We start from the raw sequence: 23,254 nt of genomic DNA on the forward strand, positions 1-23,254 counted from the left end.
ATTTAGCATTATGAAGCTTCATCTGTGGTGGATAATGTGGGAGGTTGGGCTGTGGCACCCTAGCAGTACCAGCTGAACTCGGCTGAGTCCCTGGTTAGGCTGGAGGAACGTAGAGAGTAGAGGTCCCCTTTTTGTTTTGTCTTCATTGTTGATGTCGGCTACCCCCCAAAATTGGGGGAAGTGCCTTGATATATGTATGTATGTGTTAACTTTAAGACTATTATCAAAGCTTCTATAACTTTGAGCATTCCTTATAACCTAATTAGAATACTGTTGTGTTGTAAGATTATCTTGTTGATTTTTGGGCATTTAGTTTATTTTTATTCCTAATCCTTTAACCACTATGGATCCATATCACTAGATATGGGAGGACATAAACAAAAGAGTACCATTTATGTAATTCAGGAAGATGAACAATATCTATCACTTTATAACTTGTAACATCCCATAGGGGTGTGGTGCCATGAGTTGCACTATAGACGTTTTATTTTTACGCGAGATACTGTACAAAGTATCTATCACTTTATAATTTTTAACATCCCATAGGGGTGTGGTGCCATGAGTTGCACCATAGACATTTGTTCTTAGGGGACATACTGTAAAAACTCTCATCCTATGATCAGGGAGATTGATTCAGTGCAAGTTGGAGACTGTTATTAGAATTTGTTAATGAGTGGTTAATCAACTAGATGAGCCATTCCGGCTGGGGAAAGCGGTGGGGCGCCTTCCCCAGCCAGAATGGCTCATCTTTTATTTGACTGCTGATAAGTTCACGTTTCATCCCATTGCAGGTCGTGGCCGCCTGTGCAGTGGCAGGCATACCTCCTGAGGGGAAAGAAGCAAACTTAGCCTTTGACAGGGTCTGTCTTGGCAACAGTCTTTTGCTGCATCGGTGTTGTCAGGGGGTGCAACTACTGCCACTCTCCCTGTGTACACACCCCTACCTCAGTCCTCAGGGAGTATGAATCAAGAGCAAAGAGTCCTTGGTTCTGCATCAACAGGCTTTTTAGGTTTTATTGATATGTGAGTAGTACCCCCAGTATTCACTGTACCCCTTTGGAAGCTGGAATCTCTTTACCTGTCTTTCGTACAGACAGCTAATGATGAGTTTGACCTAAGGAAGTCTTGGGCTCCATAAGGTCTTTCAATTAGGCCCTCCATAACTTTTTTGAGGGAGCTCACAGCCAAGACTACTACTCCTCTGGGTCCCCAGTGTTAGTGTTCTTTGTATTCCCGGTGACGCCAATGGTAAAAGGCGTGGTGGTGCCCCATGTCAGTGATTCTGGTGGTTCCCCTCCAATCCCAAACAGACTGTGAAGGCTCGGAGAGCAACACTTGCACCGTCTACATTTAGGTAGTGAGCCCTTGTTTGAGTGGAAGTCAGCCTCGGGTCCAAAAGTGTGTGTAGCCCCGGTGCCCTCGTTTACCCCATTCCCTGACTCGGCTCCTGTGTATCCCTCCCCATTCCTTTGGGCCCGTCCCCCCAACTCTTGTGCTTTGGGGTCCAGGGTCCGTAACCCCTGCTCCCTGTGTCTTTGGTCATGCATCCGGCTTCACTCATTGCCGTGTTGGGATGCCCTGTAAGTGTCCCTTCCCTCTTCCTTATGATTGTGTCCTAATATTGAAGCTCCTGTTGAGCAATCTGTGTGGTGTCTCCCTTTGGGGGAGCGTCATTATTGCTAAGCGGTCAAACCTCAACTCCTGCTTGCAGAGCTTGGAGCAAGTGCCAGGAAGAAGAAGAAGTATGCAGCCTGCTCTTCCAACTCCTCCTCTTTGTCCTCTGACTTTTATTCTGACTCTTTTTCTAGGATGAAGAAGAGGTTGAAAAAGTTCAAGATCATCTGTAGTCATAAGGAAATGGCTCCTTTCGACACCACCACCCTTTCGATGGGTGGTGTTACCGTGACCAGGATCCCATGTCTTGGTCCTGTGCCACGGTTATCTCAACTCCCCTGGTAGCCCCGGTTATCTCGGTACCTCCTGTTGTCCCAGTAGCCGGTTAGGACAGGATTTTATGGCTTCTTACATTTCTGTTTCCCAATAGAGGAGCTTTGGCAACATCCATCACCCTTCCTTCCAGGATAGGGGACTCTTGATCCTTCCTCTCCCAGCAAGATCTTGATCGAACTTGTTGAGAAGATGGCACCACTCGAGGCTGATATTGCATGCTTGTGTACAATGGAAGACTAAGAGTTGGGGGCAGATTGCCATGGCCATCCCCTCACCCCAATCTGCAGAGGGAGGACTACATTATACTCCAGCCGTCTGCTGTGATTCATGCCAGGGATTTTCTTCCCACAGCCATTGTTCGTCCCGGGGCCTTTGTCAACCCCAGATTAGGTACCAGGTTCTGTCCTTGGGACAGAATGGTGTATTCGTAGGGGGTAAGTAGAATTTCAGTAGTGTCCTGCCACACCCTTGGCCCCAGCTTGGCATGAGGGCACTTGAGGTCTAGATGTCCCAAGGTACGGTCCAGTGTATGCGGAGGCAGGCTACCCCAAGTTTGAGAATTCCTTTGTGAATGTCCTTGCTCTAATCAGTGAATGCAATGGCCTTGGGAAGGAAACTTTGGCACCTCCTTCGGGGAGAACCTTGTTCATTGATCAGTGCTTCGATGCTCCTCAAGGCTCAAGGCCCTCCTTTGAGTTGCTATTGTAGGATCTTGTTGATTTGGGTGTGGATCAAGCTGACAATCAGATCTGTGGATCTAAAAACTCACTCGAGTCTAGTAGATCAAATAAGATCCACTCCATCACCCACCCCACTCTACAGGCAGCAGAGGTCCTACACACCACCAGAGAACGCTACATTACCCCCTATTGGAGAGACTCAAGGTGAAAGGCATGTCCTTCGCTTCCTCTGAGTTGGTAGCCATGTGGTTGTCTGCCATGGACTCCTTGCTGTTTCCTGGCTTGACCATTGGTCAAGAATAGTGATGTACTTCACAAGGAGAAGTCTCGGGTTATCTGGTGCGAAGATTGGGATCTACCTGGCTCACAAGTCAGAAAACTAGTGTGCTAACTATTTTGAATAGGCTGGATGGTTTTGTTTCCTTTTTCTCAAAAGTTACCCCAGAAGTGGCATTGTTGCTGAGGAACTCGTAGGTGTGGAATGCCATGTTTCTCCTTATGAGTTGTATGCAGACAGCTTTGGATTCTTTGAGGATTGCTATGTAGGAATCCCTGATTCAGTATGCTGTTCAAAAATAGCACCGGCCAAACCTTTGGGTGCACCCAAACCTAAATGATTGCGATCAAGGAAGGGCCCTGCGCCCGTTCCGAGAATGCAATTGGAACAGCCCATAACTTCATCCCAAAAACAGCCTGTGCGTGCTCTGCCTTTTCGAGCACCTCAGACTTGACCTGTCAGGAAGGAGGGAAGTGGGAAGAGTGGAGGGAGAGAAAAACACTTATACTAAAATTCCCCTCTGCTGCTAAGATTAGGGGGATGCGTGTCTCGCCAGTGGGCGACTTTGCAGAAACACGGGGCCTAGCCTTGGGTAGTGACTCATTTTGGACGGCTACTTGCTACCTTTTTAAGACCGCCATTCCTCCCTTATCTTAGTTAGCGATAGTGATTATGATCAGTTGTAATGTCGCCATAAGCCCTGTCCTTGTGGGTAGAGGTGAAAGGGACATTGGAGAAGAACACGCTCAAAATTGTTCGAGAAGAGTCTCTGGGCTTTTACAGTTGGCTCTTCATGGTGACGAAGTTAATCTGGGTGTGAAAACTAGTCATCGACCAAGCAGTGAGTCTCCCTAATTAAAGAACGAGAAGTTGTCTGTTGCATCGAAACAAATAAATATTTTTTAATTAATTTGCATTTGTTCCAACACGAAGTACTTACCTCGAACTACTTTCTTAGGAGTATCTGGGATCTCCTCCCATCCAACCAGAGTTTTATGTAGTTTACCCTAAACCCATTTTCTATGAGGGGTAACCTCAGGTGGAGCGATATGCCTGCTCAGGTCTCGACCTCCAGTAAGTTCCCTGGTCGCGTCGCGATATCATCTCGCCGCTCTCCTAATCCAAGTGTGACTTTATTTGTCCCCGACCCTTTGTGTCTCACGCGGTACCCACGTGGTCCCATTTTGCTTTCTCTTTTTGCTTTCCCTGTGTGTGCTTGTGTCTCGTAGTGCTTCTCCTACATCATGGAGCATCCTCGCCGTTGTCCTGGGCCTATGGCCAGCAAATCGTGTGGAGCGTTCCTCTCGAAACCCGAAGTTGACCCGCACTCTTTGTGTTCCTCGTGCAGGGGCAGCGTGTGTTCCCCTTCCGCCACGTGTCCGGAGTGCTAGCCGTGGAATAAGGTGCAGTGGGTGCGGTATAGCACCAAAAAGAAGGCGGCGACGAAGAAGTCGCCTAAGAAGGCGAGCGTCCCTTCCTCCCTTGCCTCGCCGGGCGCCTCGTCGGTCCGAGCTTCTCTTCCAACCTCCCCTACCCAGAGTAGGGGACGAGGTAAGTCCGTTGCGGGGAAGAGGCCCGCGGCCCTTCCCCAAGAGTCTGACCTTCAAGACAGTGGTGTTGTGGCGTCGTTCCAGGCGAGTGAGGGGCCTGAGGGAGGGGCAGGAGTGTTTTCGGGAGATGGTGGCCTGGTGCCAGCAGGTCACGTCTCCTCAGATGACCCCATGTGGGGGAAAAATGTTACTAATTCTTCTCCAGCCTCTTGGGCGTGTTTTTCAGGCGGTTCAGCAGCCGAGGGCGATGTCGAGAAGGAGCTTTCCCCGCCGTCGGACCCTTGTACGTGGGTTCCCCCTAAGACGCCCTTCAGGTTTCCGATGAGGATGGAGGAAGACTTCGGGACCTGGTCTCCCACGGGAGAGCCTCCTCGCTCCCCCCCCCAAGTTCCGTCGGCCGTTTTCCCAGAGGTGTTTTTGCAGGCGTCGTCTTCCACGGACCGTCGCAGGAATCCTCCTACACCAGCGAGGGAGGCGAGGTCTTCGAAGAGGGCCTATAAGTCGTCGGCCTCCTCAGTGGAGGAGCTCTCCTGCTCTTCGGAGTACGAGGCGCTGAGGAAGCTCAGGAGACGAAGGGAGAAGTCCCGCAAGAAGATGTCGCGCTCTCGCTCCCACTCGAGGTCGCGCCACGAGTCGGCGCCCAGGTTCCCCCAAGAGGAAGTGAAAGGAAAGGGTCTTCCCGGATGGTGAGTGGGTGATGGTTCACCACGACAGGCTGCAGGAGCTAGCTGCGGCGCCGGACCCTTCAAGTTGGCGTCCGAGGACGAGCTCCCCGGATAGATACTCCTCCGGCAGCAGTGGCACCCGACGGAGGGACTCATCATGGCAGGTTCCAGTCGACAGGCGTAAGACCGCGAAGGTTCCGGCTCCATCCTCCCAGCGGAGAGAGTCGCCTCTTCGGTCTGGCAGCCGAGTCCTGACCTCCAAAGGCCGCCCAGCTCATCACGAGCGCGGCCCTCGGCTTTCCTCGACGGGCAGGCCCGCAGATATGAGAACCTCCGGAAGAGATGATGGACCCAGGACGGCGGCCCCCATCCCGACGGCGATGCCCATCCTTCAACGTGAACCCCCGTGAGAGCGTCGGTCCAGGACTCCCCCACGTGCGAGGTCCTCCGTCGGAGTACCCGCGTCACGTGTCAGCGCGCCCATCGGAGGATCTCATCAGAAGCCACTACAGACTGGACGTGCCGGAACCCTCCTCCGAAGATGCATGGCGTTCCAGCCTCAACAGGATAGTGGACGCCCCGGTCCAGCAGCGACCCTCCTTGGCTCTTCCTTTAGCGAGGGACGTTAAGTTGGGAAGAGCCCACGTGGACAGGATCGTGGCCAACCACGCCGAGGCGCCCAAGAACCTGAGCGCTTCCAAGCTGCTCCATGGCCTGAAGTCCCAGAGCAAGTTTTACCTCCCAGAGGGACAGCAAGCGGGCGCCTGTGCACTGGAGCCAGCACTCACCGTGTTGGGGCAGGGAGCCTCAGAAGAAAGGGCGTCCACGGCTCCGATCTGCTTCTCTCCTTCGGAGGCGGTCATGATGGAGGAGATCTCGAAGGACCTAGTCAACGTCTCCTCTTGGCTGGACTGGTGGGCCTCCACCCTGGTGGGCGTACAGTCATCCTATGACCTGACGGTACCAGAAACCCAGGCCTTACTCAAGGAACTTATCAGTTCGGGAGGTAAGGCCCTGAAATTCCTCTCCTACCAGTCGCTAGCCCTGGCCGCCAACTGGGTCCTACAGAGGAGGGACACCGTCTTAAGCAAGCTGACTAGGAGGCTTCCGGACAGAGGCCAGGTCTCTGAGGAACCTGACCCTGTGGGACGACGCGATCTTTCCCCCGAAGGCAGCGGAGTCGATGGAGAGAGTTCGAAGGCTGAAGGAACCGTACAAGACCAGGCCCCACCCGGTCAAGAGGCCGGCGTACAGAAGGTCCTCCGTCAACGCGCCTCGCTCTCCTCGGCCCGCTCCTAGCCAGCCTAGGAGAGACAACTTGGCTACAACCTGGTCCCAGTCGTCTCAGCCCTCCCGTAGGGGATCAGCCTCGACCCAAGCCGCCTATAGGCCGTCATTCGCGGCGTCCAGAAGAGGGCGTTCAGGCCGCTCCTCAAGGAGAAGATAGGGAGGGAGGCCCCCTACTCCTGCCGAAGCCTCAGGTGGGGGGATGCCTCAAACGTTCTTGGCAAGCATGGGAAGAACACTGAGCAGACCTGTGGACCGTGACACTACTGAAGGAAGGGTACAGGTTGCCCTTCCTAGTGGACCCTCCACCTCTGATGCCAGACCAGCAGGCGGAGTGGCTAGCCCCCAAGGATCCCTTGAAACAGACAGCTCTGCAGGGAGAGGTCTCAGCGATGTTGGTAAAAGGGGCAATGGAACCTGTCCAGGACCCAGGTCCAGGGTTCTACAGCAGGCTGTTCCTGGTGGAGAAAACGACAAGAGGATGGAGACCGGTCATAGACCTCTCAGCCCTCAACAAGTTCATCTGCAAGACCGACTTCAAAATGGACACTCCGAAGTCAGTCTTGGCGTCCTTGAGAGAAGGGGACTTCATGATGTCAGTAGATCTCAAGGATGCTTGCTTCCAAATCCCGGTTCATCCCTCCAGCAGGAAGTACTTACGGGTAAAATGGGAGAACCAAACGTTGTAGTTCAAGACCCTCTGCTTCGGGCTGTCCACTGCCCCCCAAGTCTTCACAAGGGTCTTCACAATGGTCTCAGTCTGGGCACACGAACAGGGCATTCGCCTGATTCGTTACCTAGACGACTGGTTGTTACTTTCAGCCTCAGAGGAAGTACTGAAGGAGCAAGGCGCGATGTTGCTGCAGTTCTGCAACGTTCTGGGGATCACCATCAACCTAAAGAAGTCCCAACTGATACCCTCCACCAGGACGACCTACCTCGGAATGGTTCTGGATTCCCGGTTAGTGAAAGCCTTCCCCTCGGCGGACAGGCTGGACAACTTAGACCAGGTCCTCCACCCCTTCCTGACGGACCAACCCAGGAGAGCGAAGGACTGGCAGAGACTTAAAGGCCACTTTGTGTCGTTGGAGAAACTGGTCCCCCAGGGCAAGCTAAAGCTCAGGTAGGTCCAATGGAACCTAAAGGAAAGCTGGAACACAACGGATTACCCCCACAGAATGGTCCCGGTGTTCCCGAAGACGAAACGGGTCCTAGAATGGTGGAGCTGCAGGACGAACACCCTCAAAGGGATGCCCTTTGCAGCCGACCCTCCAGAGATGCTTCTGTTCACGGACGCATTGAAGGAGGGGTGGGGTGTCCATCTCCTAGGGAAGTCAGCAAGAGGGAACTGGACAGCCCTAGAGAAGACCCAGCACATAAACATACTAGAGATGAGGGCAGTACAAAGAGCGTGCCAGGAGTTTGTACACCTACTCTGGGGAAACACCATGGCGTTGATGTGCGACAACGCCACGGTGGTAGCTTACATAAAGAAACAGGGAGGCCTAAGGTCGAAGGAGCTGTGCGTCCTCACGTTACAACTTCTGGAATGGGCCGAAGTGGAGCAGATCAGAATCTCAGCAAGGTTCATTCCAGGGAAAAGGAACGTCCTCGCCGACGGCCTCAGCAGGATGGGGCAAGTGGTAGGGTCTGATGGTCTCTGCACCCGGTAGTAGCCAGGACCGTCATTCAGAAATGGGGTTCTCCGGTGATGGACCTCTTAGCAACAAGGCTGAACACGCAGCTCCCAGTGTTCTGTTCTCCTGTCCCAGACCCAAAAGCGGCGTTTGAGGACGACTTCCAACATCCTTCGGACAGTCTCGACGTGTACACTTTTCCCCCCTTCGGGATGCTCAGGCAGGTCCTCAACAGAGTAAGAAGGACGAACAACCTATGGATGACTTTGGTAGCGCCCTGGTGGCCGGAGAGAGAACGGTTCGTGGACCTAAGGGAGTTAGCACAAGAGCCGCCCTGGCCCCTTCCGGACAGGCCAGACCTTCTCCGGCAACCACACTTCCAAAGATTCCACGAGAATCCTCGGTCCCTTCGCCTTTACGCGTGGAAGTTATCGAGTGTCTCCTGAGGAGGGAAGGCTATTCGTCGAGTACAGCAACGAGGATGTCGGGCTACCTGAGACGGTCATCGACAGCTGTCTACCAGGCTAAGTGGGCCACCTTTACCAAATGGTGTGCCGCTAGGGACATCAGGCCCCTGAAGGCCTCCATCCCGCAAGTTGCGGACTTCCTAGTTTACCTCAGGGACGCGGTCAATATGTCCATCCCAGCCATCAAAGAAGTCCACGCGCCTCTGGGCCAAGTTTTTCTCGTGAAAGGCATAGACCTGGGTAACTCCAGACATATCTCAATGCTCATTAAGAGTTTTGAGCAATCATGCCCCCCGCAAGCTGTGAAGGTGCCACAATGGGACGTGTCAAGGGTCCTGAAAATGTTATCCGAACCCCCGTTCGAACCCCTGAAAGACATCGTGGACAAGGATCTGGCTCTCAAGACGATTTTCTTGCTGGCGTTAGCGTCAGCTAAACGGGTAGGCGAGATGAATGGTCTGTCCTACGAAGTGGCTCACTCTAAAGGTTGGCGAGAAGTTACGTTCAAGTTCATCCCTTCCTTCGTAGCTAAGACCCAGAACCCTGCCGTGTGCGACCCCAGATTTGAAGGTTTCTCAATTCTGGCAATCCCCCGGTCGGACGACGCGAAGGATTTGCACCTGTGCCCCGTCAAGGCAGTGAGGAAATACTTGGAAAGGACAGCAGAACTCTGGCCCGGGATCAAAAGTCTTTTTGTTTCCACAGGCCTCATGAAGAAGCCAGTCTTGAAGAATACCATCTCCTCCTGGTTGCGGCAGGTCATCATCAGGGCCTACAGTAAGACAGGAATCCCCCTGCCGGGGAAGCCCAGGCCCCATGACATTAGGGGCCTGAGTACTACGTTGGCTTTCGAGAAGAATATGGCAGTGGGCCAGATCCTAAGGGCAGGCACCTGGGCCAACCAGTCTACCTTCACGGCTCACTATTTGAAGGACTATTCAAGAAGATCCCTGGACGGGTTCTCGATAGGTACCGTCGTTTCCGCACTCCAAACGGTTTAAAGGCATAGCCTCAGTGATAACCGCGGGTAACAAGCACAAGAGACACAGGTTCGTTCCTTAAACCCCCTTGTACCTTCTTTCCCTTTTTCCGCTTCAAGTGGGCTCTGAGAGGGCCCTGAGCCAGAGATGAGTACCTCAACGAGGGGAAGACATGTTCCCTAGGATTTCTTTGCACAGGTGAGTTTCTTAGACACTAAGATGGGTTTTTGTGTAGTTTCCTCTCGATCGATTTTCTATGGGGTCAACACGACCTAGCCTCCTTTCTAGGTCTCTGGATTTTCCTCAGCACGGTCTCAAGAACTTTTTGGGGCCACGCCCACCTCCTAAAGTATAAGTCTCCTAAGAAAGTAGTTCGAGGTAAGTACTTCGTGTTGGAAAAAATCACAAATTTTAGGTAATTTGTATTTTTCCTAACAGTACTTACCTCGAACTACTTTTGGGTAATGGCCCACCCTGCCTTCCCCGAGTGTCCCCTGGTATCCTTAGAGACCTTAGCTATCAAGAACTTACTAGAGGTCGAGACCTGAGCAGGCATGCTCTCTGACCCGGGGTTAGCCTCAGGGGGCGTATCATTCCGCCTGAGGTTACCCCTCATAGAAAATGGGTTTAGGGTAAACTACACAAAACTCTAGTCGGATGGGAGGAGATCCCAGATACTCCTAAGAAAGTAGTTCGAGGTAAGTACTGTTAGGAAAAATACAAATTACCTAAAATTTGTGATTTTTCCTAGCTAGACAAACCTGAGTCTTGATCTGAACTCCCTCATCAACTACCTCACTCAGTCTTAGGCTAAAAGGTCAAAAGTGGAACATTCCGGCTAGAAAATGGGGCCTTTTTGTCTACACCCTTCACCAGCAGGTTGACCACTCATACTAATGACAGTCTCCAGTTTATGCTGAATCAAGTTTGTATGGCTAAGAAAAATACAAATTAATTTAAGAATTGGTGATATCTCATGGCCTTTGCAGCATTCCTTTGGTTCCTAGCTCCACTTACTTCATATTCTTCTAATTTACTTCCTTTCTTGCTTACTTTTTCCCATCTTGTTGGCCAATCTCTTCTAACTTTTACCTGTATATCGCTAGGGTTTTTACCTTAGGTGCACGTGTGTGCTGAATGGCCTCATAGGCCCCAGTTCTAGGCTATATGGCCCAAATTCATAAATTCAATTCTAACCTGTAACAAAATGCATGACTATATTTTGAAACGGTAAAATAAAATATGGAGTAATTTTGAATACTTTTGCAAACATTCCTAGTGACATTAGTGGAACTTTGGTATGTAAATTGTTTCTAAATTGGTTTTATTATATAACCATCATAGTAATAAGGTAATGATATTTTTGTTTACATTGTATAGTCCAATACTAAACATATGGTTAACTTGAATTAATAGACTATGTGGTGGGCTTTGGTGAGTAAGAAATAATAAAAGGAGTGAGAATGATTGTGCCCAACTTAGGGATAAAACTTAATTGTGTTTTTTTTCTTATTTGAACCATTTTCATTTTATTTTGAAGGCTTATATATAGGTTTTCCATTTTTAGACTACTGTTATGTACTTTTTCTTACCTTTTTTTATTGCAGATTTTGACATATTTTAAATACTATTGATTTTCAGTAATTTTTAGTATTTTCCTTCTTCAAGATGGAACATCTTTCATTAAAAGAATTGTATTTTGATTAAGTTGAAGTGAATTCTATTATTACAGTATTTTTACCCTGTATATAACTTGTGCATTAGTTGACATTTTTATGAACCTCCCCTCATGTTTATATTGCTTCTTTTCTAGCAGCTCGGTTTATCAACATTTACCCCTAAGATGTAAGAAAATTACCTATTTACTTTCCTTTCAATAGACACAGGCCTATAATAAAGTAATGAAACATTAATGATTAATGCAAGAAGCAAAGCAGTTGTGCACCAGTGGCTCTTTGTTAATTTTTTCTCTCAGTTGCATCAGTTGGGCATCCTCCATTCTCCAAATTGTGATAGGTTTTATTGCATTTTAAGATGTCTTGTTGGATTTTTTTTTATCTATTAATACACGGCAACAGTACTGTCATTTAAGTAACCATTGTGAGAGTGTAACTGTCTCACTGTTCCCCGCAAAAAATTACTTTTCAAGTTTAAAATGCAAAATGAAGCTTGCTTTTAGTTCGGAGGGAAATCCAGATATGGTTAAGACTTCTGGTGCTAAGAGTTCTTTTATACCTGAATAATTGGCAATTTTTTAGTGATTCGTTGGAAAGGAATTGAGTTCTACTAGTGTGGTTGCTCAGGTTGCTGGATCAGTTCAGGCTTTTGATCAATTTCAAGAGGTCTCTTGTGGTTCTCACTTATGAGATCATGTATTTGAGAGTTATACTGTAACAGTTCCTTTCTGGGTTTTTCTGTCGGGGAAAAGGATTCAGTCCTTTCTTCTTTTGTTGGAAAAGTTTAGAATGTAGATGTCATTGTCAGTTCAGATGTGGATTAGACTGCTAGGGACCATGGCTTCCTCACAGAAATTTATTCCCATGGGACATCTAAATAAAAGGGTTTTTCAATTTAATATATACATTAGAACAGTATTACTGATCTAAACAATCTCAATCCAAGTGATGAAAAACCAATTTCAACTGCTAAGTTGGTGGGATGATCATAAGCAGTTAGTTTAGGAAGCTACTTTGGAAATGAAAATATGAGACCTTTCTTTGTTTGGAGATGCTTCACAGGAGAGTTGGGAAGTAATTCTAGATCATTTACATCTGTCAGGAAAATAGAACTCACAGGAGTCAACACTGCTGACCAGTTGCCAAGAGCTTATAGCAGTATTCAAAACTCTTCAAGACCAGGAACCACTGGTGGTGAAGAAGACCTTGGCGGTGTTTTCAGACAATGTGATGGCACTGGCCTACATCCGGAACTAATAGAGTACAATGTCACCCTCTTTTTACTGGATAGCAGAATTGCTGTTAACTTGGAAAAATTTGAGAGGAATATGCCTTCTTCCTCAATTTATACCAGGAATATTGAATGTCTTACGAGCCAAATTCTTCCAAATAATTGGTCGCTACATCCGTCAGCATGTGTGAAAATTTGAGATGGCCTGAATGTAGAAAATACCACAGAAAATAGATAGCGGTGTTTCGTTCACCTGCTCTGGATCCCTTAACATGGAAAGTAAATGTCTTGTTACAAGATTATTATTCTTATTATTATTATCGATAATAATATTACTGCTATTACTAGCTAAGCTACAACCCAAGTTGGAAAAGCAGGATGCTATATGCCTAAAGGCCCCAACAGGGAAAACTAGCCCAGTGAGGAAAGGAAATGAGGAAATAAATAACTATAGTATTAGGCAGTTAAGGTAAAATACTTAAGAGAACAGTAACAACATTCAAATAGATCTTTCATATATAAACTATAAAAAGAAACTTATGTTAGCTTGTTCGATATGAAGAAAATTGCTGCAAGTTTGAACTTTTGAAGTTCTACTGACTCAACAAACTGATTAGGGAGATCATTTCACACCTTGATTACATCTGGAATAAAATTTTTAAAATACTGAGTAGTATTGAGCCTCATGATGGAGAAGGCCTGGCTATTAGAATTAACTGCATACCTAGTATCGCAAACAGCCTGGTACTGTCTGGGAAGATCTGAATGTAAGGGATAGTCAGAATTATGAAAAATCTTATTCATCATGCATAATGCACTAATTAAACGATGGTAGCTGAGATTAATATCTAGATCAGAAATACAGAATTTAATAGACTAGTTTCTGTCCAACAAATTAAGATGAGAATCAGCAGCTGAAGACCAGATGAAAACAATTCTCAAAACAAGGTAGAATGAAAGAATTAAAACATTTCTTCAGATTAGATTGATCACCGAATATCTTACAAAACTTTCGCAATAATCTAATTTTTTGAGTAATTGAAGAAGAGAGACCTAATGTTTTTGTCAAAAGTAAATTTTCTTTCGAGAATCGCCTAAAATTTTTAAAATCATATTGAGTTAAAGAAACATTATCAATGCTGAGATCTGTATGTTGAAGAGCCTCTGTCCTTGACCTACTTACAATTTTACTTTGACTTTTGTAAGGGTTCAACTTCATGTCCCATAATTTGTGCCTTGCACTTATTTTAGTTAGATCTCTATTAAGCAATTTAGCAACCCCAGATCTACATTTAGGTAATAGAATTGCTGAAATATACAGTATTTCTTTATGCATTCCCATTGTTTGCCATAATTTGGCAGGTGAGAAAGAAGTTCAAGAACTTTACAAACACTAGAATGACTCTTATAGCCCCATTCCAGCCTCAAAAGGAATGGTGCACAGATCTTTGACCTCTGTTGTCAGAATGTCTGAGAAGGTTGCCATACAAAACCAACTTGCTTAGACAACCAATTTCAAAAGTGATTCATCCCAACCCATATGTGCTGCATCTAACCAAAGGAAGACTACAGTATTATTACTAGCTAAGCCACAACTTTACTTGGATAAACAGGATGCTACAAGCCTAAGGGCTTCAACAAGGAAAATAGCCCAAAGAGGAAAGTGAATAGATAAACTACTGTATATGTGAGAAGTAATGAATAATAAATATAAAATCTAATTAAGATCAATAACCTTGAAATAGATCTGTCATATATAAACTATGAAGAGATACTTATGTCAGCATGTTCAACATGAATGCATTCACTGATGTTCCACCAATTTAACTACCAAATTAGGAAGATCTCTATACAATCTGGCCACAGCTAGAATAAAACTTCTAGAATACTGTGCAATATTGAGCCTTATGGTGGGGAAGACAAGACTGTTAGAAATGTAAAGATCTGGATGTTGAGGAGCCACTATCCTTGACCTACTGTACGTGCAATCATACTGGTGTCCACCCTCCATGAAAAGTGTGGGAGTCAGGAATATGAACATCAAGGGAGGTTCATAGAAATTAACAAAAATCTAATGAGAAAATTAATTACTTCTATACTCAACTGATGTTTATATATTCCCACCTTCCTCCCCATTGACTTGTGATGATAATAGTTTCAACTTACAGACTGAAATAACAAAGAACCTCTAACGTCGTTGTTTCTCTTCTGGCCATTAACCGTTAGATTGTCTTATTACTTTACTGGAGACATGTCTATTGGAATAAAAGTAAATGAAAAGTGTTTTTCAATTGTACAGGTAAATGTCTGTAAATCGGGCTTCTAGAGAAGAAGCAAATGAACATCATGTGAGTAAAGAAATATAAGAATTTAACACAAAAATACCGTTTATATATTTTTAGATCAAGCATGATCCTGTGGCATTGGTTTGGGAATGGCTTCCATTCGCGATAACTTTAAAAAACAGCGAGGAAACTACTGCTTTCGACATATCTTTAAGTCTAGGGTTGGATTCTTCTTCTCAGTCAAATCTAGAACACACAAGTATGTCAACAAAAGTAGTTTACGAGTGTATCCTGAAATAGATAAGTCATACTGTTATATTTATTGTTTGTAGTGTTAGGTACTTTACCTTGAATCAAAGTTCTTAATTCTTGCAGATTTTTTTCTGTGTATTATGTTTGTAATGTGCTATATTATTATGACATAGATTACAGTAACTATTCAAGAAGTCCTTTAATTCTTGGCTATTGGTCATCAACTATATAATTTGTGAATATGATAATTAGGCTTTTGCTCTACTAAACCCTTTTATAATCTTACATGGTAAAAAATGACTTATCAGATTTCATTGTGTATGGTAATACTCAATAAGGATGTTTAAAGATATATTTTTTTTTATGTCAAGTTTTAGTTTTTTTATTATATTCTGCTGCTTTGGTTCTAGGTTAAAGGTGCTAAAACTCTGTGTATTTAAACAGATTGTTTAGTAAGTAAACATAGTTACTGATTCCCTTTTCTTACAGCTCAGATTTGCACTGCATCAGGCCTTCAGGGAGATAAATTAGGATCACAAGTCAGCAATCTGCAAATGAATGAACTAGGAGTTGGAGATGAGCAGTCAGTAACTCTGTATGCCAAGTGCCTCACATCAGCTGAACGGACTCTTTCTCTTAAAGTAAGTGCATAAAAACAGGTATATTTATAATTATTTTTGCAGGTAAAGTGCTGTGTGGTCTCCAATAGACTTGTCCTTTAATGACATCAAATTTGAGAACCGTTTTGTATTTCCAGACTCAAGATGAAGGTTTTAGAATCCATCTTTTAGGATATGTTCCCACCTAACCCTGAAGGTGTTTGTGCTAATACCATATAAGTCTGCTCGTAATACCTTAGCAGAAGCAGTATCAGATGCTAGGGGTTTTCTTGTAGATTGCAGTTTGCTGGATGCTTCTGTGGTCAGAATGATAGTGCCTGTCCAGAAAACTCCCTTTTTGTCCGAAATGGGGAAATAGGCATCTGAGTCAATGAGAGAGGTGGTGCTTAAAGATGATTTTACCTAGTACAGTCAGTGTAGTCCCTTTTTGGTTGTAAAGTCAGCCCTCATTCATAGGTGTTATGTAACCAAGACAGGCACGAAGATCAAGAATCCATAAATGCTTGCTGCCCATTGCCTACACATGATCGACTAACACACTAGGTAACCTGCTGTACTGCACTATACTGTAGATTATTGTTTTCATGTGGTTTCCATCGTAGTATGATTATTGTATTTCATAACATACACACTACAGTAACTTTACTTACTTTCAAAAATGTGTATTATACGTATGTGTGTACAGTACACGCTAAGACAACTCATCGCCACACCTGTACTGCATTGTATAGTAATACCATTATACATACATACATACATACATATACCAAAGGCACTTCCCCCAATTTTGGGGGGTAGCCGACAACAACAAGAAACAAAACAAAAAGGGGACCTCTACTCTCTACGTTCCTCCAGCCTAACCAGGGACTCAGCCGAGTTCAGCTGGTACTGTTAGGGTGCCACAGCCCAACCTCCCACATTTCCACCACAGATGAAACTTCATACTGCTGAGTCCCCTACTGCTGCTACCTCCGCGGTCATCTAAGGCACCGGAGGAAGCAGCAGGGCCTACCGGAACTGCGTCACAATCGCTCGCCATTCATTCCTATTTCTAGCACGCTCTCTTGCCTCTCTCACATCTATCCTCCTATCACCCAGAGCTTTCTTCACACCATCCATCCACCCAAACCTTGGCCTTCCTCTTGTACTTCTCCCATCAACTCTTGCATTCATCACCTTCTTTAGCAGACAGCCATTTTCCATTCTCTCAACATGGCCAAACCACCTCAACACATTCATATCCACTCTAGCCGCTAACTCATTTCTTACACCCGTTCTCACCCTCACCACTTCGTTCCTAACCCTATCTACTCGAGATACACCAGCCATACTCCTCAGACACTTCATCTCAAACACATTCAATTTCTGTCTCTCCATCACTTTCATTCCCCACAACTCCGATCCATACATCACAGTTGGTACAATCACTTTCTCATATAGAACTCTCTTTACATTCATGCCCAATCCTCTATTTTTTACTACTCCCTTAACTGCCCCCAACACTTTGCAACCTTCATTCACTCTCTGACGTACATCTGCTTCCACTCCACCATTTGCTGCAACAACAGACCCCAAGTACTTAAACTGATCCACCTCCTCAAGTAACTCTCCATTCAACATGACATTCAACCTTGCACCACCTTCCCTTCTCGTACATCTCATAACCTTACTCTTACCCACATTAACTCTCAACTTCCTTCTCTCACACACCCTTCCAAATTCTGTCACTAGTCGGTCAAGCTTCTCTTCTGTGTCTGCTACCAGTACAGTATCATCCGCAAACAACAACTGATTTACCTCCCATTCATGATCATTCTCGCCTACCAGTTTTAATCCTCGTCCAAGCACTCTAGCAGTCACCTCTCTCACCACTCCATCAACATACAAGTTAAACAACCACGGCGACATCACACATCCCTGTCTCAGCCCCACTCTCACCGGAAACCAATTATAACAACATAATATTGTTGTTTCTATCTAGCAATACTTGCTGAAACTATAGTGTATATTACTGGAATATATGTACAATTCTATCGTTACTATTAGTTAAGGTGAAATGACATCACTAGTAAGTGTTGGTGAGGTCAAGTCACAACCCTACCAACTCATGGTGAAAGTAAGGTACTAACTTTTAGTGAAGATCCTAAGAGAACTACCCGAGTGATCCACCACTTTTCTGTCAACCATACCTTCAGAGGTACTATCAGTCCGTGAAATTGCTGGAACTTCACGTTTGGAGACTATCCAGCATCTCCTCCTATCAAAAGGTTTTTCACGAGATACTCTACATGAGATTTCTGTATTTCAGCAAAAGTCCTTTGCAGATCTTTACCAGAGAAAGTGTAAGATCTTCTGTGATTGGTGTCGTAGAAGGGGCTACTTCTCAGGTTGGAGCATCTGTAGAGTAGATCGAAGATATCCTCATTTTCCCTCACCAAGAGAAATGTCTCTCAGATGCCACAACGGAAAGACGCTTCTCAAGCTAGAGTACAAGCTTTTGACTGAATGTTATAGACCTCTCTTCCTCATGGAGTTGTCTATGCTCATGAGGAGCTTCAAGCAGTCTTAGCCATCATGGGACTTTGACCCCCGGAATGGAACATGATCGTGGTTCTTAAGGCTCTATTTGTACCCCATTTGAGCCTTTGTGAATCTGACCCTCAAAACTCTCTTTTTGCTAAGCATAAGTACAGTATTGCCAAAGTCAGAAGGAGAGTTACGCTCTCTTATCTTTTAGTTACCCATGCAGAAGGTTAGAATGAGATCCCTTTTGAGTTTATGCCAGAGTTTGTGGGCAAACCCAGAATTGTGTGGTGCATGATCCCTAGTTCAAGACCTTCTCCATCCCCTCTTTACTGGAAACAGCGGATGGCAATCGAGAGAAGATGCTTTTGTGCCCCGTGAGGACTCTACGACGCTATCTTGAATAGGAACCAACACTTCAGGCCCGAGTGCTAGCGCTTCTTCCTTAGCACTGACACAACTAAGAAAGAGGTGTCAAGGAACACATTCTTTTTCTGAATTTGTGAAATGATTCGTAGGACATAGGCCTTTACAACTGAAAGGACCGAGGAACCAGCCAGGACCAGGGTTCACAACATCTGAGGTATAGGCTTCACCCTATGTTCAAGAAGAACCTTGCAGTTGACCAAGTGTTGAAGGCTAGATTTTGGAAACTCCAAACAACTTTCACGGCTTTTACCTACATGAGTGTACCTAAGAGTCCCTCGACACTTTTGTACTTGGTCCATAGACTCCTTTAAGGATGACTTGGTCACTTTGTGGGTGCTCAAGTAATTGTGTAGCCAGTCAAGCTCCCGCACAAGACAGGAAGCATCTCATCTATGGTAATGTTATAGGGGTTTGCGAATTGTGGCCAGATGTAGCACACAGACTGCCTAGTGTCTGAATGCTAACCATACTCCAACGTTCACTACACAAAAAGATAAAACGGTGGAATACCCAAAAATCTGGGCAACAAGTAAACAGCCAAGAGAACTGGGCACTGGGCACCACCCCTTGATTTTATACTGGGCAAGGGAACCCAGCTAGAACTGTAGTTGCTTAATATTATTCTAGAGGTAAGCCGTCTCACTTATTATTGGCATGTCAAGTTATTTGAGCACTACAAACATTAGAGGGGAAACAATTATATTAGAAAGAAAAAGACTTAAGGTTTGAACAGGGACTATCTTAGGTGGGTAAGTGTATTGAAAGAGGATTAACAATGAAAAAAATATACAGTATTAAAAAATGAAGAAAAAGAAATAACAAACTGCCCACACATTGGCCCCTCTCTTACTAATAATACACTGCACTCCCAACCAGGAATAATTTAACGATGATAACCTGTATATAAATATGCTAGCTACTGGACAGTATTAAAATGCGGTTACAACCAGTTATCCTATACAGTAATACAATAAACAATGCGAATGATTCTGAATGCTGCTTTTCAGGGGGCTGCGGGCCAAAGAACAACAAGTATCTATTGACTTGAAAACCGTTAATGCGCATTTCTTCAGGAATTCATCCAAGGAATTATTTGCATCTTCTGTGTATGCATCTTTATCCGGAACTTGTTGTTTATTCTCTCAGTCCTTCTTCTTTTTTGGCTGATGTTCTACCATCTTGCTTCTACTTAATTTACGGCTCCCTGGTGTCGTCTTCAGTTGACGAACACCATCGTTTCCTTTCTCCACTAATTTGCACCGTGGTTCAAACTAAGTCTGGCTATTAATAGGCTAATGGCAAACAATGACTTTTTGCCTTCGAGGGTCTTTTGCTATGTTTTAGCCTACCATACACCGCACTAAATAGAAGGTAATCGTACAAGATAACTACACTACCAGAGATACATAGGTTACTGTCTTTTGTTACACATGCCTTCAAATACAGTATTTTTTCACTTAAGGGGACCGTCCGCCATGTCCGCCATTTTTTTTTCTAATGATCCAAATTATACAATTTCTATGTATGTTTTAGACATATATAATACCTTCATCATATAAAAATTTCAAGTCATTTGATCAAAAACTTTTGGATTTATGAGCAAAAATCATGATTTAAAAAAAATATTTAGGTACATTTTTCCCCACTACTATAATACCAATTGTATTGAAACTTATACCACAAAAACTACTCTAACAACCGAACAATTCTGTCAGACAGAATTTTGATTTTCCTTTCTCTTTTTTTTTAATGAATTTTTATTTTTTTTCCTCGTCTAGACGGAAAATAATCGTGAAAAAAAATGTAAAACGAAAATCAAAATTTTGTCTGACAGAATTGTGCAATTTTTATTCTTCTTTTCAACGATATCTTTTTCTCTAATATCGAACAACAAATAAGTGAGAAAAATGTACCTAAGTGGGAATAAGTATTATTTTTGAGTTATGAGCTCCCAAAGATTTGCAGCAAGCTTTTGCTTCTTTTCTAAAAGAAATCAAGATAATATTATTATGATAACTTTTATTGTTCATTCCTACATAAATGCACCCTAAAGGAGGTATTTGAACCCTCAGTTTACTATTCCTGTTATGAGTTGCCTGCGATCTGTAATTGTTGCCAGTGTTTTAGTTAGCAGGTTTCAGCTTTGTATTCTTATCCAGGTTTCCCTCTTTCTTGGTTCTTTTTTCTTGTTCTCCACTTACTTTTTGTTCTTTCTATCACCTTATGTAACATTGGCATTGCTATAAAATTCCAGAGGACATTGTGAAAGCACAATCAACATACGAACTTCAAGTAAATAAACACATGCATTATAATTTCTATATGCCTTTGGAAACTTTGTGATTTTTTCGTAGCTGGTAGTTTTCATTCACCTACCCTCTACCAATGCCTTTCATATCTGCCAGAGGTACGAGATTTCGAAACATGAGAGAGAGAGAGAGAGAGAGAGAGCCTTTGGCTGATATAGATGACAGTTCAAATTGAGAGAGAGAGAGAGAGAGAGAGAGAGAGAGAGAGAGAGAGAGAGAGAGAGAGAGAGAGAGAGAGAGTTGAACATTGTTATTATAGTATTTGTACAAATGGGAGTTTTTAATAATTGGAGAGAGAGAGAGAGAGAGAGAGAGAGAGAGAGAGAGAGAGAGAGAGAGAGAGAGAGAGAGAGAGAGAATATAAAAGTATTTGTATAAATGGCAGTGGTATATAATTCGAGAGAGAGAGAGAGAGAGAGAGAGAGAACTACGCATCTGTCAAACTCAGTCCTACAGACGACGCCATAAGGATGACGTCATTATTTAAAGACCGCTATTTTCATTGTTTGGAAAAATGATTGACTATTTGTGCTTTCTACAACCTTAGGTAACATTGGCCTTGCTATAATGTTCCCGAGGGCATTGTGGAAACACAATGTACATACGAACTTCAAGTAAACAAACGCATACATTATAACTTCTATACATCTTTGGCTTCTGTTTTCTTGTTCTCCACTTACTTTTTGTTCTTTCTATCACCTTATGTAACATTGGCATTGCTATAAAATTCCAGAGGACGTTGTGAAATCACAATCAACATACAAACTTCAAGTAAATAAACACATGCATTATAATTTCTATATGTCTTTGGAAACTGTGATATTTCGTAGCTGGTAGTTTTCATTCACCTACCCTCTACCAATGCCTTTCATTTCTGCCAGAGGTACGAGATTTCAAAACATGAGAGAGAGAGAGAGAGAGAGAGAGAGAGAGAGAGAGAGAGAGAGAGAGAGAGAGAGAGAGAGAGAGAGAGAGAGAGAGAGAGAGAGTTGAACATTGTTATTATAGTATTTGTATAAATAGGAGTTTTAAATAATTCGAGAGAGAGAGAGAGAGAGAGAGAGAGAGAGAGAGAGAGAGAGAGAGAGAGAGAGAGAGAGAGAGAGAGAGAGAGAGATAAAAGTATTTGTATAAATGGCAGTGGTAAATAATTCGAGAGAGAGAGAGAGAGAGAGAGAGAGAGAGAGAGAGAGAGAGAGAGAGAGAGAGAGAGAGAGAGAGAGAGAGAGAATTGCGCACCTGTCAAACTCAGTCCTACAGACGACGCCATAAGGATGACGTCATCATTTAAAGACCGCTATTTTCATTGTTTGGAAAAATGATTGACTATTTGTTCTTTCTACAACCTTAGGTAACATTGGCCTTGCTATAATGTTCCCGAAGGCGTTGTGGAAACACAATGTACATACGAACTTCAAGTAAACATACGCATACATTATAACTTCTATACATCTTTGGCAACTTTGGCTTCTGTTATTGTAGGAGTAGACTTCGTTCATCTACACTCTACCAATGCCTTCCATTTCTGCCAGACGTACGATAGATCAAAATATAAGTGAAAAATTGCTATATATATGCAAAATTACACACAAAGACGATTTTGTCAAACTAAGTCATGCAGACGACACAGTAAGGATGACGTCATCATTTAAAAACCTCTATATCTTCGTTATTTGTAAAAATAATTGTCTGAAACTTCTAGGGAGTATGTACGACATGTTTACGCATACATAGAAGCAATAAAACGATTTTCGATTTCTGAAAGTTATGTCAATACCCCATGGGGGACGGTCCCCTTAAAGGTCCAATTATTGTATTTGCTGTGTCGTGGGTCAACAATTATCACCTTTGGGTGCTATATTCCTTTGAAACTGCTTTCTTTATCCGCAGTAGGTTGGGAAGAGGATAGATGTAATAAAAAGCTACTATTTATGCTTTACTGAACGTTAAAGGCTTTTAATAGAAGGTGACAAACATACCTAATTAAAATATGGTACAGTATATAAAGAATATATAAGAACAAAAAACAAAAACAAAGAATTATAAGGAAAATGTTTACGGAAAAGGGAAACAAAAGAAGCAGGATAACTAAAAAGAATGTTTAACCCACAATTTTATGAAAATGGTAAGGGATTCAAATTGCAACAAGGGATTGAACCATCAAATGAAGGATTGTATTACACATGAGGAAGTTATGAAAATCTGAGATATGGAGAGACAATGGTTGAGACGAGATATACATGCATAAGAATCAGCAATCAATACATTGCCGTTGGCCTAGTCAGAGGCCTAAGGTACTTTCTTCAGTAGACTTTAGGGTTTTATAAATTATTTTTCTTCGTATTCTATTAATTTGACTTGTTTATGAAATAAGTCCAATTGTGTAATTTATATTTGTTCCAACGCGAATACTTACCTCGAACTACTTTCTTAGGA

The 23,254-nt window shown here is 44.0% G+C and overlaps 1 protein-coding gene across 2 annotated transcripts in view; it reads left to right on the top strand.

Annotated features, from left to right (window-relative positions):
- The window catches only part of gry (trafficking protein particle complex subunit 11 gry), a 286,176-nt gene that overhangs the window by 206,049 nt on the left and 56,873 nt on the right, over window positions 1–23,254 (top strand). For both annotated transcript variants that reach the window (XM_068344871.1, XM_068344872.1), the window contains exons 16-17: window positions 14,803–14,944; window positions 15,427–15,578. In XM_068344871.1, the coding sequence (XP_068200972.1) occupies window positions 14,803–14,944; window positions 15,427–15,578 (294 nt within the window). The remainder of the gene's footprint in view (window positions 1–14,802; window positions 14,945–15,426; window positions 15,579–23,254) is intronic.

Source organism: Palaemon carinicauda, chromosome 21 (assembly GCF_036898095.1).
Source record: "Palaemon carinicauda isolate YSFRI2023 chromosome 21, ASM3689809v2, whole genome shotgun sequence".
In the NCBI taxonomy this organism is placed as follows: Eukaryota; Metazoa; Arthropoda; class Malacostraca; order Decapoda; family Palaemonidae; genus Palaemon; species Palaemon carinicauda.